The sequence below is a fragment of the Hylobates moloch genome, unplaced genomic scaffold (assembly GCF_009828535.3).
Source record: "Hylobates moloch isolate HMO894 unplaced genomic scaffold, HMol_V3 SCAFFOLD_19, whole genome shotgun sequence".
NCBI classification, from domain to species: domain Eukaryota; kingdom Metazoa; phylum Chordata; class Mammalia; order Primates; family Hylobatidae; genus Hylobates; species Hylobates moloch.
In genome coordinates this window covers 6434412-6450865 of record NW_026652294.1, presented here as the reverse complement: position 1 = coordinate 6450865, position 16454 = coordinate 6434412, and the positions used below count along the sequence as shown (strand labels likewise).

The 16454-nt window shown below is 55.8% G+C and overlaps 1 protein-coding gene across 1 annotated transcript in view; it reads right to left on the bottom strand.

Annotated features, from left to right (window-relative positions):
- The window catches only part of LOC116459241 (low-density lipoprotein receptor-related protein 5-like protein), a 54625-nt gene that overhangs the window by 9875 nt on the left and 28296 nt on the right, over positions 1 to 16454 (bottom strand). The window contains exons 2-3 of the mRNA XM_032139568.2: positions 3751 to 4147; positions 948 to 1119 (exon numbers count right to left, since the gene is read on the bottom strand). Of these exons, the coding sequence (XP_031995459.1) occupies positions 948 to 1119; positions 3751 to 4016 (438 nt within the window). The 5' untranslated portion in view covers positions 4017 to 4147. The remainder of the gene's footprint in view (positions 1 to 947; positions 1120 to 3750; positions 4148 to 16454) is intronic.

Below are 16454 nucleotides of genomic sequence, written 5' to 3'. Positions count from 1 at the left end.
GGACACGGTGGCTCACGCCTGTAATCCCAGCACTTTGGGAGGCTGAGGCGGGTGGATCACTTGAGGTCAGGAGTTCCAGAACAGCCTGGCCAACATGGTGAAACCCCGTCTCTACTAAAAATGTAAAAATTGGCCGAGTGTGGTGGCAGGCGCCTGTAATCCCAGCTACGCGGGAGGCTGAGGCAGGAGAATCGCTAGAACCTAGGAGGCACAGATTGCAGTGAGCTGAGATCATGCCACTGCACTCCAGCCTGGACAACTACAACAACAAAAGCTCAATAGAGGCTCCGTAGGTGAGCAAAAAGCAAGCTGCCAAAGCACACCCACAGGACAAGACCACTGAAATCCGACCACAGCGGCAGGGCAGGGCTGCACCCAGCATAGGGAGAAGAGACATCCACAGAAAAACAAAACTGTCTTCAACTGCTTGGGAACGAATCAACAAACTCAGGCCAGTGGCTGCCTCTGGCTTCAATGACACCCACGTTTTATGTCTTAAGTGGGGGCAGTGGATATGTTATTAAATTTTTGTCTTAATTTTATATTGTTCGTGAAATAGTTTAAGGCTCACAGTAAGTGGCAAAAGCAGTGCAGAGGTTTCCCGTGTCCCCTTTACCCGGGCTGGCCTTAAACTCTTGGGCTCCAGTGATCCTCCCACCTCAGTCTCCAAGTAGCTGTGACTACAGGCGCCTGACCCAATGATAACATCTTACGTAACCACAGGACGTTGTATAGCACTACCCTCTCAAGGCATTTTTGTCAGAAAGTATTGTAACTATTTTTTCAAGCATTCCACTTGGCCAAATAGCAGAGCACAGGCACCCATTGGTGCCTTGGCGATACGTATGTCAGGCTGCAGGGGGTGGCCAGGCCTGGCCTCTTAGGAGCCCAGGGACAGCCCGGCAGGGCCAGGCCTCCTGGATCAAACACCTTCATGGGAGCCTCACCTCGATCTTGTCTGTCTTGGTATCTCCCCAGTAGAGCTTCCCTTCCTGCAGATCCAGGGCCAGGCTGTTGGGCCACCTGAGGGAGGCGTTGACCAGCACGCGCAGCTCCTGTCCGTCCAGGTTAGCACACTCGATTTCAGGGTTCTCTCCCCAGTCTATCCAGTACATGAGGCTGGAGAAGCAGCAGAAGTCCATGACCCCATGCGTCTGTCTGGTCTCTGTGGCATCCCCACTGCCAAGAGCAATGCCCATCCCCGAGCCAGCCCCCATCTCATGGCTAAACGTTGGGGTCAGTAAATATCGGCATTGGTAAATGTTGGTGTCGGTAAATGTCGGTGTCAGTAAATGTCGGTGTCAGTAAACGTCAGTGTCGGTAAATGTCGGCATTGGTAAACGTCAGTGTCGGTAGATTCCAGTGTCAGATGTCAGTGTTGGTCAGTGTCGGTGTCAGTAAATGTTGGTGTTGGTCAATGTTGTTGTTGGTAAATGTCGGTGTTGGTAATTGTCAGTGTTGGTCAATGTTGGTGTCGGTAATTGTCAGTGTCAGTCAATGTCGGTGTCGGTTAATGTTGGTGTTGGTAAATGTCAGTGTTGGTCAATGTGTTTGTAAATGTTGGGTGTCGGTAGATGCTGGTGTCAGTAAGTGCTGGAGGACTGAGCATGCCAGTGGCAAGCCCAGTGACCAGAGCCCCTGGAGGCTCCCCTGGGACAGTGGTGCCCACTTCCACCCTACACAGGCTTCACCGCACCAGCCCTTGGGACTCTCAGGGGCCAGAAGCTCATCTCCCATCCCAAAGGTCAGTGGACAGCAATAACCCTGCCCAGGGTCTAGGGCAGCCTCGTGTCTGACTGGTGGGCTGGAGGAGCTCGGCACCCAGAGGGAGGAAGGGGCAGAGCGGAATCTTCTGCATATAGCTGAAGGGCTCCCCTGTGCAAAGGACAGGTGACTTGTTCCCTGTGGCCCCCCAAGGAGGGAACCCAGATCCTGGGGTGGCAGCTCAGGGGTGGAGGTTCTGGGGCCTTAGGTCACAGCCTCTGCTTCAGCTGTGTCTGACCCAGCCGGCCAGCCCCTCTGCCTCCCGCTTCCAGCTCGGTGCCCCTCCCTGGACCCCATGACCTCACACGTCAGACTGCCAAGCCCCATTTCCCTGGGATCCTCAGACTCATGAAACCAGGGCTAGGAGGGACCTTGGAGTCAGCTTCCCTGTCCCTTCTTCTTTCACAGATGAGGACACTGAGGCCCATGGAGGCAGTGACTTGACCAAGCTCCTGACCTCAGGGCCATGTTCCCTTCACTGCAGCTGGCAACCAGTTCTTGTGCCTCCTTTTGCTAAAGCCCTGGGGGACCCCATTTCCTACCCTCATCTGCCCTCCTCGGGGCACAACCCAGCCTGTCAGCCACCGACATGGAGCAGCTCTCTTCCACATGCTGCCATGCCCCAGGGTCCACAGAGGGCTGCTCGGGCCCCACCATCTGCCTACTGTGCTCCCGCTGCCTGCTGCCTGACATGCTGGCTTCTAGACACCAGTTCACTCGCAGGAAAAGCTCCCCAGCCAGCACACTCGCAACGCCCAGGGCCGGGCCATGAGCACAGGCTTCATAGCCTGCAAATCCTCTGCCCGCCGGGTGCCCTGGGCAAGTCACTTCACCTTCTGAGCTTCAGGTCCCAGGGCCATGAACCTGGAAACACACCTGGCGCCTACTAAGTGCTCCACAGAGGGCAGCACTGCGACTGACCTCCCAGTTTCTCCGGGACTTCCCATCGGAACCGCAGCTCCACTGCGCCTCCTCCCTCAGGGTCTGCCCATTTCGTGTTCTGGGTTATGAGCCCCCAGGAAGGCCCCTAGCTACTGCAATCTGAGCCGCTGTGGGGGGCGCGGGTCTCAGAAATGCTCCCCTACTGACCGACAAGCTCTCTGCTTTCACAGACTTCTATGCTGGAGAGCTGGAGCCATGCTGCCAGGCCCAGCCCCAGCCCCACACCTGCCACCTCCTGCTTTGTGACCCTGGCCAAGTCCCTGAGCATCTCTGGGCTTCACTGTCCTCAACTGTATAACTACCTACCCTCCTGGATGAAAAGACCCATGGTGTGCAAAGTGTTAAAAGAGGCCTGGCCTGGCCAGGCCTGGTGGGTCATTCCTTTAATCCCAGCACTTTGGGAGGCCAAGGCAGGTGGATCACCTGAGGTCAGGAGTTTGAGACCAGCCTGGCCAAAATGGAGAAACCCCATCTCTAGCAAAAATACAAAAATGAGCCAGAGACAGTGGCAGGCACCTGTAATCCCAGCTACTTGGGAGGCTGAGGCAGGAGAATTGCTTGAGCCCGGAAGGCAGAGGTTGCAGTGAGCCAAGATCATGCCATTGCACTCCAGCCTGGGCGACAGAGTGAGACACCGTCTCAAAAAAAAAAAAAAAAAAAAGAGGCCTGGCCTGTACTGTGGTCAGTGTCACAGAGGCTGCCCTTACTACTGTCATCCTGGAAATCACCCAGGTGGACCATTCCATTCTACAGATAAGGAAGCTGAAGCCAGGGGAAAAAAGGGCTCACTCCAGGTCTCCAGGGCTGTCTATGCATGGACCCAGCAGCAGCACCAGACCACCTGGGCACTTGTTAGAAACCCAAGTCCTCAGCCCCGCCCTGGAACTCCTGAATCAGCACTCTGGGGATGGGGCCTAGCCGCTGCTGTTTTAACAAGCCCTCCTCCAGGTTCTGATGCAAGACAGTGTTCCAGAATGACTCGTCCTGGTCTCGCCTCTGCTTGGCCTGGCCCTGGCTCCAGGCCCCAGCCCCCACCTGTCTTACCCCATCTCGGGGTGCAGTGCAATGGCACGGGGCTCGTCCAGGTCCTCTGACACCAGGATCTTGTGGGAGGTGCCACTGAGGTGCATCACCTCGATGTGGTCCGTGCCCATGTGGGTCCAGTAGAGGCTTCGGGCCACCCAGTTGACTGCAATGCCATCGGGGTCGTTGATCTTGGTGTTGATCAGCGTCTGTGCCCCGGACCTGTCCAGGCATGCCCGGCGGATGGCCCACACCTCGTCATCCATCCAGTAGACGTGGCCCTCCATTGGGACATAGTCGATAGCGATGGCATGCCGGATGTCGTCCACCTACAGCATGATATCGGTGAAGTCCGGCGTGTCCAGCGAGATCCTCCATAGGTCCGTCTATCAGGCCAGCAGCAGGACCTCCTCGGCTCCTGTGGAGACAGGTGCAGTGGGGTCAGGGGTCAGGGGCCTGCAGCAGGCACAAGACTAGGCCTGGGTGGGCCAGGCAAAGGAAGAACTCAGCCAGGTCCCCAGGGCTCTCCTTGCAAAGGCTGGTAATGTTAGGTGACACGCACCCAGCCCATGCTACGTGGTCACTCGTTCATCCTCATGACAGCTCTGAGAGGCTGGCACTGTTTGTTTTCTCATTTTATAGATGAGAGAACTGAGGCACAGAGAAGTTATGCACCCAGCTGAGAGCCACACAGCCAGGCCATCGGGCTTCAACCGCCGGATGGGAGCTGCCTCACAGTCCACCTTGTCTTCTGCCAGCCCCTCTCCTGGCCACACACCAGCCCCAACCACAAGTCCCTCTGGGTACCAAGCTGAAGACCCACCTGCTGGCCATGCTGCTCAGTGTCCCCAGCACACCCACCCCACCTTGCAGGGGCTCACCCTTCCCGCCCAGCTCAACGCCACCTCGTCCCTGAAGCTCTCTCCGTCCCCTCCACCACCCGAGGGCAGCTTCAGGCCCCAGGACCGTGCCTGGGGGCACTCCTAGACAGGACCAGATGTACCCGTCAAGTGAATCACCCTCTTTACTCACTGCCCAGATGGTCCCGGGTCACCGAGATGAAGGGAAACCCTGGTTCCGAAGCCCAGGGACACCTAGAGCTAACACAGAGTTTTGTGGCCACTTGACACACCAGGCAACACAGGTGCAAGATGAGAAACACCTCCAGGGCATGCGTTCTGGTCAAGGCTAGACCCAGGGCCCTGGCTCCCTGGATGGGGCTCCACCGTGGCCTCCACACAGCTAGGCCATCAGAATGTAGCGATGACCCCCAGTAACTCAGACCTGGTTTCTAAATAGGGTCCCACAGAGAACAGGTAAGGTACCGTCCACGTACTTCCAACTGGGTTTCAGAACCACCCCATGAAGCAACCACCCCACAGCCACCTGGGTCTCTGCTGCACCCCAGGCCCAAGCCTGCTGCTGGCTAAGCAGCTTGAGGCCAAGCCTCTCCACAGCATGGGTGGACAGGCTTCAGGGTGGCACTTACACAGGTGGATGAGGGGAGAGCCTGGTCCTCTCAGGATGTCCCTGCAGACAGGCTGGACACAGCTGGGGACAGGAGGATGCTGAGGTGATTCTGGTCTCAAAAGCCCCCTCTCTAGCTGAGGGAAAGATTTGCCAGACCTCAAGATTCGCATATGTCAAATCCCCAAGGAAAGTTTTCTGTTCCGGGTATCTGTGCCCTGCCGAACTCACCAGCGTGGCCTGACAGCGTACAGCCGACACAAGAGAGGCTCGACTCAGGCTGTCTCGGTGGCCACAGCCACACTGAGAGAGCATCTGAGCAGCAGGGCCCAGGGATCAGCTGTGGACGGGGTCCTGCCGCTCAGGCCCAGCAGCATGCAAACCCAGAGACCCCTCACCACCCACTCCACAGGACACATGGAGACCCCCCAAGCTTTCACCCATGGCCCTCCAGTGGGCTTCTCAGTTTGGGGGGCAGGGGCGGTTACAGGATTCTATTCTGAACCCCTGTGGCCCACCTTCCACATGCTCCTGACCCCCAGGGCCCGGGGATCCACACACAGCGGCATCAGCATTTCTGATTGTGTCCTAGGACCCCCAGGTGGGATTTATCAGAGCTTCCTGCAGAAGTTGCACGTGGAGACCCATGCAGACTCGGGGCCCCCAGGGTGCCCCATAACCCTCACACGGATCCTTCTGAGGCTGCTGGGGTCAGGATGTGGCTCCCTCCCCGAGTGAGGGCATTGTTCACTCATTTGTTCCAGACCTTTCTGGTCTCAAGGATGCACAGAGCCAAGAAGGTCAGGGTCAGAGACCCCTCTCAGCATCAAGTGGCCATGCCTCCACGGTCACAATCCGCACGAGGGCCCGGGGCTGAGCCAGCCCAGGGCATCCCTCATGCCCTGGCCCCTAGACCTGGCCCTGCAGCCAACTGCCAGGTCTCCTGAGTGCCCTACCAGGCTGCAGCCTTCAAACAACAGCAGACCCCTGAGCCCAGGCTCTGGCTGTTGCCAGGAGGAATGCAGAGACCTGAAGAGGTGTTCCAGGATCCCGGTGTCCAGCATTTCAACGAAGGACAGGAGCCCCTTCTGAATCCTGCTCCAAGCCCCGTAGTGCATAATCCGATTCATCCACTAGAGGGCGCCCACGTGATGGCGACAGCGGCACAGGCCCAGGGCTGGGGAAACCGAGGCAGGCAGGCTGGGGACAGTGAGGCGGAGGCAGCACTCAGAAGGTGCCCCCAGTGCCTGGCTACAATGGAAATCTCTGAGAGCCAAATTCAGATCTGATAGGAGGTGTCTGATTTGGTGTGTATTGGTAGGGGGAGGGGGATCTCTGAATTTCAACAAATTTTCTCCCTCTAGACTCCACTCCCAAAATGTTCTGTTGACACTGGACCTGTCCTTCAAGGACCAGGTCACACGGCACCGCCTCCTCCTCCTCAGGGAAGCTGTTCCTCCCCGCACCCCGGTGAATGGCCGTCTCGTACCCCCCGTCTGCCCCATGGCCAGGGCGCCACCCCTACTGGCTCACCGGGGTCCTGGCGGAAGCCCTCTGCTCTCCACAGCCCCTAGCACAGCCCCATGTCCACAGCAGCGCTACATCCAGGGGTGAGCAGGGAGAATCCGAGACCGAAACCTCTGGGGCCTGCCCGTGCTGGGTGACCTCAGGCAGGTTCCTGCCCCTCTCTGGGCCTGTCTCCTCATCCACAGTGAATAACAGCCAGGCCTGATGGTGCCTGAGTCCCTGTCTAGCTATGACTTAGAGGGGACCACAGACTCCACTTCACGAAGGGTCCCTGCTTAATCAGCCACGGTGGGGAGATCACAGTCCTGGAAGTCCTCCAGGGCTTGTCTGGGAAGAGCCCTGTCCACACAGTGTCTACAGAACTTTCCAACGAGACTGCCAGGCACAGCGTGAGACGAATCACGCTTGACCTCAGCAGTGTGTCCATCATGACCCCACAGAGAACGCCAGTGCCAGACAGAAACCGGCATTCGATCCCAAAACACATTCCAAGCCTGCCTTGCCAGCTAGTTCCCTCTGTCCTCCTAAGAAATCACTAAAGTAGGCTAGGCACAGTGGCTCACGCTTGTAATCCCAGCACTTTGGGAAGCCTAGGCAGGCGGATCACCTGAGGTCAAGAGTTTAAGACCAGCCTGGCCAACATGGCAAAACCCTACTAAAAATACAAAACTATGCCAGGTGTGGTGATGCACTCCTGTAGCCCCAGCTACTCAGGAGGCTGAGGCAGGAGAATCACTTGAACCCAGGAGGCAGAGGTTGCAGTAAGCTGAGATCGTGCCACTACACTCCAGCCTGTGCACTGGAGTGAGACTCTGTCTCAAAAAAAAAAAAAAAAAAAAAATTCATTAAAGTAACACAATTTTCACACACTACCCCTCGAGCTATGAGGATGCCCCATCCTACTGACAAGGACCCCAATGCTCAGAGAGGGTAGGCTCCCGGCCCAAGGACACACAGCTGCAAGAGGAAAACTCACTTCACTTCGCTTCCTCAAACACTTCAATCCCAGGAGCCAGCACATCCAGGAAGCGCGTTTTTCACTTGATGCCTGGCTGCCTCCGTCATCCCACCAGTATCTCTGTAGGAAGCTACTTCAGGCCAGGCCCTGGACCAGCTGCTAGGGAAGGAGAGGTGGATGAAACAGACTTGGGATCTGCCCTCAGGAAGCCCTTGGGGTCACAGGGCAGAGACCTTAGGTGAACAACACCATCCGTGAATACACAGCCACAAACTGTACTGTGAAGGCGGGCTAGGGTTATAGGGTATGTGCGGGGGACCCGCTGAGATTGAGAGGTCTGCTCTCCAGCTCAAGAGCCTCTGGGATTTAGGTAGCTGTCACCACGTGGCAGGTTCTGGCGGGGCGTCCCAAATGGGCCTAGAACCTTCAGTGACTGAGCACACCCAGCCCTCGCCCTCTGTTAACTAGGTCAGCAAAGGGCCTCCAGTCCCACCATCAGGAACCCATTCTCAGCATCCCATGCAATTACTTAGGAATAAATCAAACCCCTGTGGTAAAGCAGTCCTTTCACTGCTGGGATGAATCTGTAGGTGTTTACTGACTCCAAGGAGTCTCTGACACGCCTCAGGCTGCAAGGCCCCTGAGGTTTTTGCGTTTTGCAGAGATTGTGACACCTGGGAGAGACCCAGGACCCAACCCATTTGCCTGAAGGTCTGAGTGAACTGTGACCTGTATAGAGGTGACCCCAGTGTGGTGGGGACTCTGTCCAGCCAGGCTGGCAGGGAGCAGCTGCAGACAGAGTGCCACCAGCCTGGGCTCTGCCAGATGCCTGCCAAGGCTGGTGCCCACAGCTGGCCTCCAGGAGGTTCTGTGTGTAGTGAGGTCCGGGCAGCAGCCATGGCCATGGGTAAGCAGGCCTGTGGTTGGGAGGGGCAGGTGCAGGGGACTGTGTTGGGCTATAAAGAAGAGAGGCCAATTCCTTCCCTGGGACCAGCTACAGAGCCTTGGTAGGAGTTTTTTAAACACCAAGGAAGTAAATTGTTTGGAAACTAACAGTTTGGCCAAATGGTTTTCTTTGGTGTTGTTTAAACGAATAGCCAGCCCCACAATGTTGTCTAAAAGTGAAACCTTCCCCTCACTCGAGCCTCCTCCAAGCGGGCTTCTGACCTCTCCCTTCCTCCCTGCACGCATGCAGAAGAGAAGGGCAACATCCCTTCCACGAGGCCAAGCATAGGGCAGATCTGAATTTGGCTCTCAGAGATTTCCATTGTAGCCAGGCACTTGGGGCACCTTCTGAGTGCTGCCTCCGCCTCACTGTTCCCAGCCTGCCTGCCTCGGTTTCCCCAGCCCTGGGCCTGTGCTGCTGTCGCCATCACGTGGGCGCCCTCTAGTGGATGAATCGGATTATGCTTGGGGCAAGGGCCAGGCAGGGTACAACTTCCTGGTAAGCAGCCTTGTCCTCAAAACAAAAAGCAGTCTTAAGGGATGGGCCGGTGTCATGGACGTGTCCATCCCTGCCCACCTCTGCCCCCGACCACATGGACAACCAGAACCTGTGGGGGGCTGCAGTGACACATTGCCGCCAACCAGGTGGCTTCTAACATCAGAAATGTACCCTGCCTCCAAGACCTGCATCCCAGAAGTCAAAAGTCAAGACATCTTCAGGGACAGACTCTCTGAAGGCTGCAGGGGAGGATCCTTCCTGGACTCTTCCAGCTTCTGGTGTTGCAGGAAATACTTGGAGTTCCTTGGCTTGCGGCCGCCATCACACTAAGCCCTGCTCTGACTCCACACAGCCTTCACCCCTGAGTGTCAGTGTCTGCTCTCCTGCTCTTATGAGGACACCAGCACCGTGGATATAGGCCCCCTACTCCAGGGTGACCTCGTCCTCACTTGATTACATCTGCCAAGACCCCGTGTCCAAATTAGGTCACAGACACAGGTTCCAGATGTCACCATATCTCCTTCAGGGACACGATTGGACCCATACCCAGTGGGGAGCAGCGGGTAAGGGGAGCGCTTCAGTGGAAGGCCAGAGGCAAGTGTGCCAGGCAGGGGGATGGCCTGGGCCACTGCACGGAGGCCAGAGAGAGGATGGCCCGAACCTATCGCCAGGGCTGATCTGAACGTGGAGGCCCAGCATCCACCAGCATTGACGTTGCCCCACCCGCCACGGCTCTCTGCTGAGGCCCCACTGAGTGCAGGATGCTGGTGCAGCTCCGAGCCCAGCCCTGTCCTCCAGGAAGCCTCATGCAAACAGCCCGCCGTGCCTGCAGCAGATCCCAACCACAAAAGCAAACAGACTGTCACCCTCACACAAAAGCCGGGAAGGAAATGCGCTCAAATGTCGATAGTGGTTGTCGTAGGACAGGTCCTATCCTTCCTTCCAGCTGTCGGACAGAGGTCAGCAAGCACTCTAGGAAGGGACAGAGAGCAAATGTGTTCGGTGCTGCAGCCTACACAGTCTCCTTCCCACCTCTTCAGCTCTGCCGCGGCTGTGGGAAGGCAGGCTGCCTCAGACAACACAGCTAGGAGCAAACAAAACTTCATTTATGGACACTAAAATGCGAATTTCGTGTCGTTTCCCCATGTCCCAAAACATTATTCTCTCGATTTTCTTCTCAACCATGTAAATATGTAAAAAGCATTCCGAGCTCTTGGGCTGTCCCAAACAGGCAGTGAGCCATCTGGCCCCTCAGCCAAATGACCCTTATACAAGAAGCATGTGTGACTTTTGAGATGGAGCTCCACTTTCATTGCCCAGGCTGGAGTGCAGCAGCGTGATCTCAGCTCACTGCAAGCTCCGCCTTCTGGGTTCACACCATTCTCCTGCCTCAGCCTCCTGAGTAGCTGGGATTACAGGTGCCTGCCACCACGGCCTGGCTAATTTTTTATATTTTTAGTAGAGACAGGGTTTCACCGTGTTGGCAAAGCTGGTCGTCAATTCCTGACCTCAGGTGATCCGCCTGCCACTGCCTCCCAAAGTGCTGGGATTACAGGCATGAGCCACGCACCCAGCCATGCATGACTTTTATAATCTCAGAAAGTAAATTACAATCGCAGGAAGGAGAGGAGATGGGGAGGAGGAGAGCAGGTGGAGGGAACTCTGTACTTGTTCCTTGATTTTTCTGTAAACTTAAAACTGCTCTGAAAAAATGAAGTCTATTAATATCATTACAAAAATTAAAAGGCGTACAATAGGAGAAACACCAAAACCCTAGCAATAAATAAGCAAAGACTCTAAATACAAATTAACAGGAGAAAGGGCAGTCGGTAAATGAGTAACTTCTCAGTCATCTGCAAATAGAAGTGAGCCTCCCAGAGTTGAGCTGCCGGTGAGGTGGAAAGGCTTGTTTGACACCTACGTGGGGGCATCTCCTGCTTCCTGAAGGGCTGGAAAACACCGCAGGCTTCCTGGTCAGCAGCCTGGGAGCTACTGACCCCAGCGTGTCCTCTCTAAGCACACAGGCGGAAGCAGCAGCTGGAAATGCATGGAGATTCATGCATCCAGACACCACCATGGCTTCATCAGAACAGCAAAACTCAAGGCAAAGAACCTGGAGACAACCCAACGTCCCAAAATACTTTTGAATAAAATTTACTTATTTTACCTAAACAAGAGCATTCAAGGTGATCTGTGATGACACAGGCATAAAGCGGCATGCTCTGGAGAAGAGGTAATGATGTAGGAATTTGCACAAACGATAAATGACAAAAAATCAGACACAACATCATTACACACAGTTTGAACGAATCACCTAAAAGTCTTTTTTTTTTTTTTTTTTTTTTTAGACAGAGTCTTGCTCTGTTGCCCAGGCTGGAGTGCAGTGGCGTGATCTCGGCTCACTGTAACCTCAGCTTCCTTGGTTCAAACGATTCTCCTGCCTCAGGCTCCTGAGTAGCTGGGATTATAGGCACCCACCACCACGCCCAACTATTTTTTTATTTTTAGTAGAAATGGGGTTTCGCCATGTTGGCCAGGCTGGTCTCGAACTCCTGACCTTGAGGATCTGGGCCACACAACCCCCACCCAGCCTCCCAAAGTGCTAGGATTGCAGGCATGAGCCACTGCATCTGACCCTAAAAGTCCGTTTTGATATGTGCACAGAAAAAAAGATGCACAAGACACATGGACACAGGTAACTCTGGGTGGCAAAATTATGGGTAATTTCTATTTTTTTCACTATTTTTTGTAACATTTTCCTTGCTACAGTGAACGTATAAATGTTATAAGAGGAAAGAAATAAGCCTTTGAAACACGGGTGAACCGGTTTATCCTTAGAGGCTCTCACTCTCTAAGGGAGGTGGGTCAGGATGCTGGGGACCAGGCCCTCTTCCTGGGGCAAAGTGGGGGAATGAGCCACCTATCCCTCCACTGAATTGCCCTGGGGCATGGGTACCGACGGCTCATTCGGTTTCCAGGGTCTGAGATATGTTGGCGGGAAGAACAACAGGACATGGGAGAGATGGGGCAAAAGAACCCACCTGCAGTCCCAAGAACTATCTGGCAGTATATGGTCGCCCAGCAGCCTGAGCCACCCCTGCCATAACCAGGAGGAGACCCTGCCAACAGGTTACCAGCGCACAGAAACTCAGAAGGTCACCATGGTTAATACCCTCCATGCCCCAATATGGGAAAACAGTTATTTCCACAACAAACAAGATAATTTTTGTTATTTTGGCAAAAGGAGGCAGGGCAACCCCAGACACCTCCATCCCACCTCGTCACCCTACTGCAGGGCCCTGGCCATCCCTGCAGACAGAGTGGATGTCACAACCTTCCTGCACCAAACCAAGTGCAGCTCCCAGGCCACAGGCCACCCAGGAAAGGTCCAGCACCCCTCCAGAGGCTCCCACTACAGGCCTCCCGCCACAGCCAGCACCACCCCCGGACAGCTGTGTTCTCCGGCTTCTTTTCACACTGGTGGCAGAAAGCTGAGATCTGGGGAAAGCTGAGAATCGGCCACTCTCTGCTGCCCAGACGCCCACCCCCAGCTCTGCTCCCAGCTCCAGGGCCTGCTTCTCAGGTACCCCCACAGGAGATAGAGGGCTTCAGCCACCTCCGGGCCTGCGGCATGTGAGGTGAATGGCGTCACAGTGCAGGCCGCTGTCCACTGCGCAGATCCCAAGGCTGTAAACAGCCTGGCCACGGTGGCTTCCCAGCCGGCAGGCAGCCAGATTATTTTTGGTTTTTTTTAGCAATTGATTAGGTTTCTCCACTGCCCCCAGGGGTAAATGGTGGGGCAAATGCTGTGACCACAGCCCAGCACCTTGCTTGACCCAGGAACTTGCGCCAACCACAGGGTCACAAAGCGCAGAGGAAGTGGCTGGGCCCGATGCTGGCTCTGCTAGAACCTGAGGCCGGCCGCTGTCACCCGCAGGGTGCCCGGGGCCTTCCAGCAAGCGCCGAGAGGCTGCGGCCCACCAGGAGCAGCCTGCAGGCACCTTGGCCTGCGGTCAGGGGCTCCGTCTGCTCAGCTCTAAAACAGGGAAGTCGCTGCTCTGGCTGGGGTCAGGGCAGCCAGAGAGTGACCAAGTCAGTGCCGGCTTCGGGAAGGGACCTGCAGGCGGGTCCCTTCCTCTTCCATCCCCCGGTGCCAGCCAGCCCCTCTCGTGGCCCCCCACTGCCTGCCTCTGCCCCCACGTCCCACCACAACCTCAGGCCCACGGCTTCGTGGCCACTCCCCAGGCAGGCAGTGCCGTCCGACGGGCTGTGCGCCCGCCCCCTCAGCAAACAGACCTGACTCCGGCTCCCAGCCCCATCTTGTCACAGAATGACCTTGAGTGAGCAACTTGACCTGCTTCCCACATGTCAGCCTCAAGGAGATGTGGCCCCCCAACAAGGGGGGATGCCTGTGACCAGGCCCCAGGGCATGGACCCGCCCTGTGTTTTTGTTTTTAGACAGAGTCTCACTCTGACGCCCAGGCTGGAGTGCAGTGGTGCGATCTTGGCTCACTGCAACCTCTGCCTCTCGGGTTCAAGCGATCTCCTGCCTCAGCCTCCGGGGTAGCTGGGATCACAGGTGCCCATCACCATGCCCAGCTAATTTTTGTATTTTTTAGTAGGGACGGGATTTCACCATGTTGGCCAGGCTGGTCTCTAACTCCTGGCCTTGCGACCCACCTACCTCAGCCTTCCAAAGCGCTGGAATTACAGGCATGAGCCACTGCGCCTGGCCCTCCCTGTGGTATTAAACACTTGTACCCCCTTGCTAAGGACCCTGTTGAGGGAAAACAGCCTCACAAGTGAAGCATGGCTTTGTTGGGCAAATGAAGCCTGGGCAGCCCTCTCATCTTTGCCTAAAACCAAAGAATTTAGGGGTGTGGATATATAAAACAGTTGGTGACTTAAATGAAAAAGAAGGCCACATTCCCCCCTTTAGGCAGGCGGCTCAATTCTTTAAAAGCCAACACAGGGTGCCTTTCTGAACCTAGGCACACAGTAGGTGTTCAGGGAACAGCAGGAGTTACTTGTACTGCTCATGACACCCTGTCTGTGGCCCCTGAAGCTGGCTCTGGCGTGACGCACAGCTGAGCCCCTCTGCAAGGCCACCCCACTGTAGGTGAAAACTCTTGGTGCAGGTGGCCTTGGGGGCCAGGACGTCCAGGCCCAGAACCCATCTGCGCCCTTCCTCCATGGACCTGAGTGAGCGCTCAGCACTGCGTGCCTCAGGCCCATTCAAGAAGCAGGGCCGGCCGGGCGCGGTGGCTCACGCCTGTAATCCCAGCACTTTGGGAAGCTGAGGCGGGTGGATCACGAGGTCAGGAGATCGAGACCATCCTGGCTAATATAGTGAAACCCCATCTCTACTAAAAATACAAAAAATTAGCTGGGCATGGTGGCACGCATCTGTAATCCCAGCTACTTGGGAGGCTGAGGCAGGAGAATCGCTTGAACCCAGGAGGCGGAAATTGCAGTGAGCCGAGATCGTACCACTGCACTCCAGCCTGGGTGACAGAGTGAGACTCTGTCTCAAAAAAAATAAAAAATAAACAAAGCAGGGCCAGCGCCGACGACCCCTCACACAGCTCCCAGGAGGAGTGCCCGGGTATAGGACTCAGGACTGTGACCTCTGCAGTGGCCCCCAAGAAACATTACTGCCGTCACCCACCCTGCCTCTGTGGCAGTGGCCAAAATAACAGATGAGAATGGAACCATATGACAATGCCACTGCCCTGAGTGACGGAAGATGGCTGACTATCAGCAGTTCATGTGGCCCCACCTAACGCAAGTGCAGGGCGCTCTACAGTTTATAAATCCTTTCCCAGACACCGTCTTTTCGACACTCCCAGGTCAGCAAGGCACATAGGGCCTGCATTTCACAGCCACAGAGCAGAGGGCTGAGGCCGGAACTCAGATGCTCTGATTTACATTCAATCACATCTCCAGAGGTGGCACGGAGGGGAAACGGGGGGCTTCTCTTGACAAAGTAGAGAAAGTCATTGCCAGCTCCACTGAAGACCAAAGAACCTCAGCTCTCAAACACTCTTAAAGGTGTTACTGAACTCTCCCAGCCTGTTTCCTGGGCCCTGACGTTGGTCCCATGGGACATAGGAAGAGGAAGAAGCCAGCTCTGCTCTAGGGAGCAGAGCCTGCACACCTGCCACACTCTCAGAGGGCTGGGCGCGGGCAGAGGAGCCGTGTGCAGGAGCAGTGTCTGGATGGAGGGGCGCTGTGGCAGGGGGCAGGGAAGGGTGCCCCAGGCAGCGGGCACAGCACGAGCAGGGGCAGGGAGGTCCACGCTCAGATGTGCGTCAGGGAGGCGCAAACCATGCATTTCCATTGGAATAGGCAGTAAAAGGTAGAAAAACAGAGTGGAGGCCAGGAAGGGAGTTGGAGCTTTCATCTCTCTCTGCAGGTAAGCGGTGGCCCGAGGTGTCAGCTCAGCACAATTGGGGCCCAGGGGCAGTGTCTTCTATCACTGACCCCAGGGCACATGGAACTGGGCAGGGAAAGCAGAGGCACAGGGCATGGTCAGTGAAGCCAAACAAGGAGTTTTGGGCCATCATCAGATGTAGAATGGGCAAGGAATGCCCGCAGCCACACAGGGGTTTTCTCTGGGCAACGTGGGGGTCCCACCAGGGCCTGCACCCTGCAAGCACAAAACTCACCTCTGAAGATAAAAGGAAGATGTTGGAGCTGTGGAACTGGTTTGGGGTCAGGATGGAGCTGGGCTTAGGCTGCAGTCACAAGGGGGACACAGGAGAGGCTGCAGGGGACAAGACCAGTCCAGGGTGATGACGATCTAACTCTGAGCCTGAGGAAAGGGTGCCCACAGAGCTCACCCACCCTGGAGGCGCCATTCTGCCTGTGCCCCACCCCATGGTGACAGCGTTCTCTAGGAATATGGTGCGCCCCTCTCCTCTTGCATCAGCCCTGAAAGTGAGTATTCTGGCCAAAAAGCAGAAGAGCACAGCTGCGTGGTCCATTTCCATGATGTTCTGGAACAGGCAACGCTAATCCATGGTGATAGACCTCAGGAGAGTGGTGGAGGAGGGGGGGGCTGAGGATGGCAAAGGGGCACCAGGAACTTTCCCAGTGGTGGAAATGTTCTCTGTCTGGACCAGGTGGTAGTTATGCACATACGCAGCTGTCAAAGTTAATCCAAATGTACATGTTAAAATGTGTGTGTTGTATTGCCTGCAAGTTACACCTCAATTAAAAAAATAAAGTTAGTGCTCAGGCTTCTTCCACAACTTCCTGAACCGTGCGAGCTGACTTTCTTGCTATTAAAAATTCACGGTCCATGGCTGAGAACAGCAGCTGCCTTCT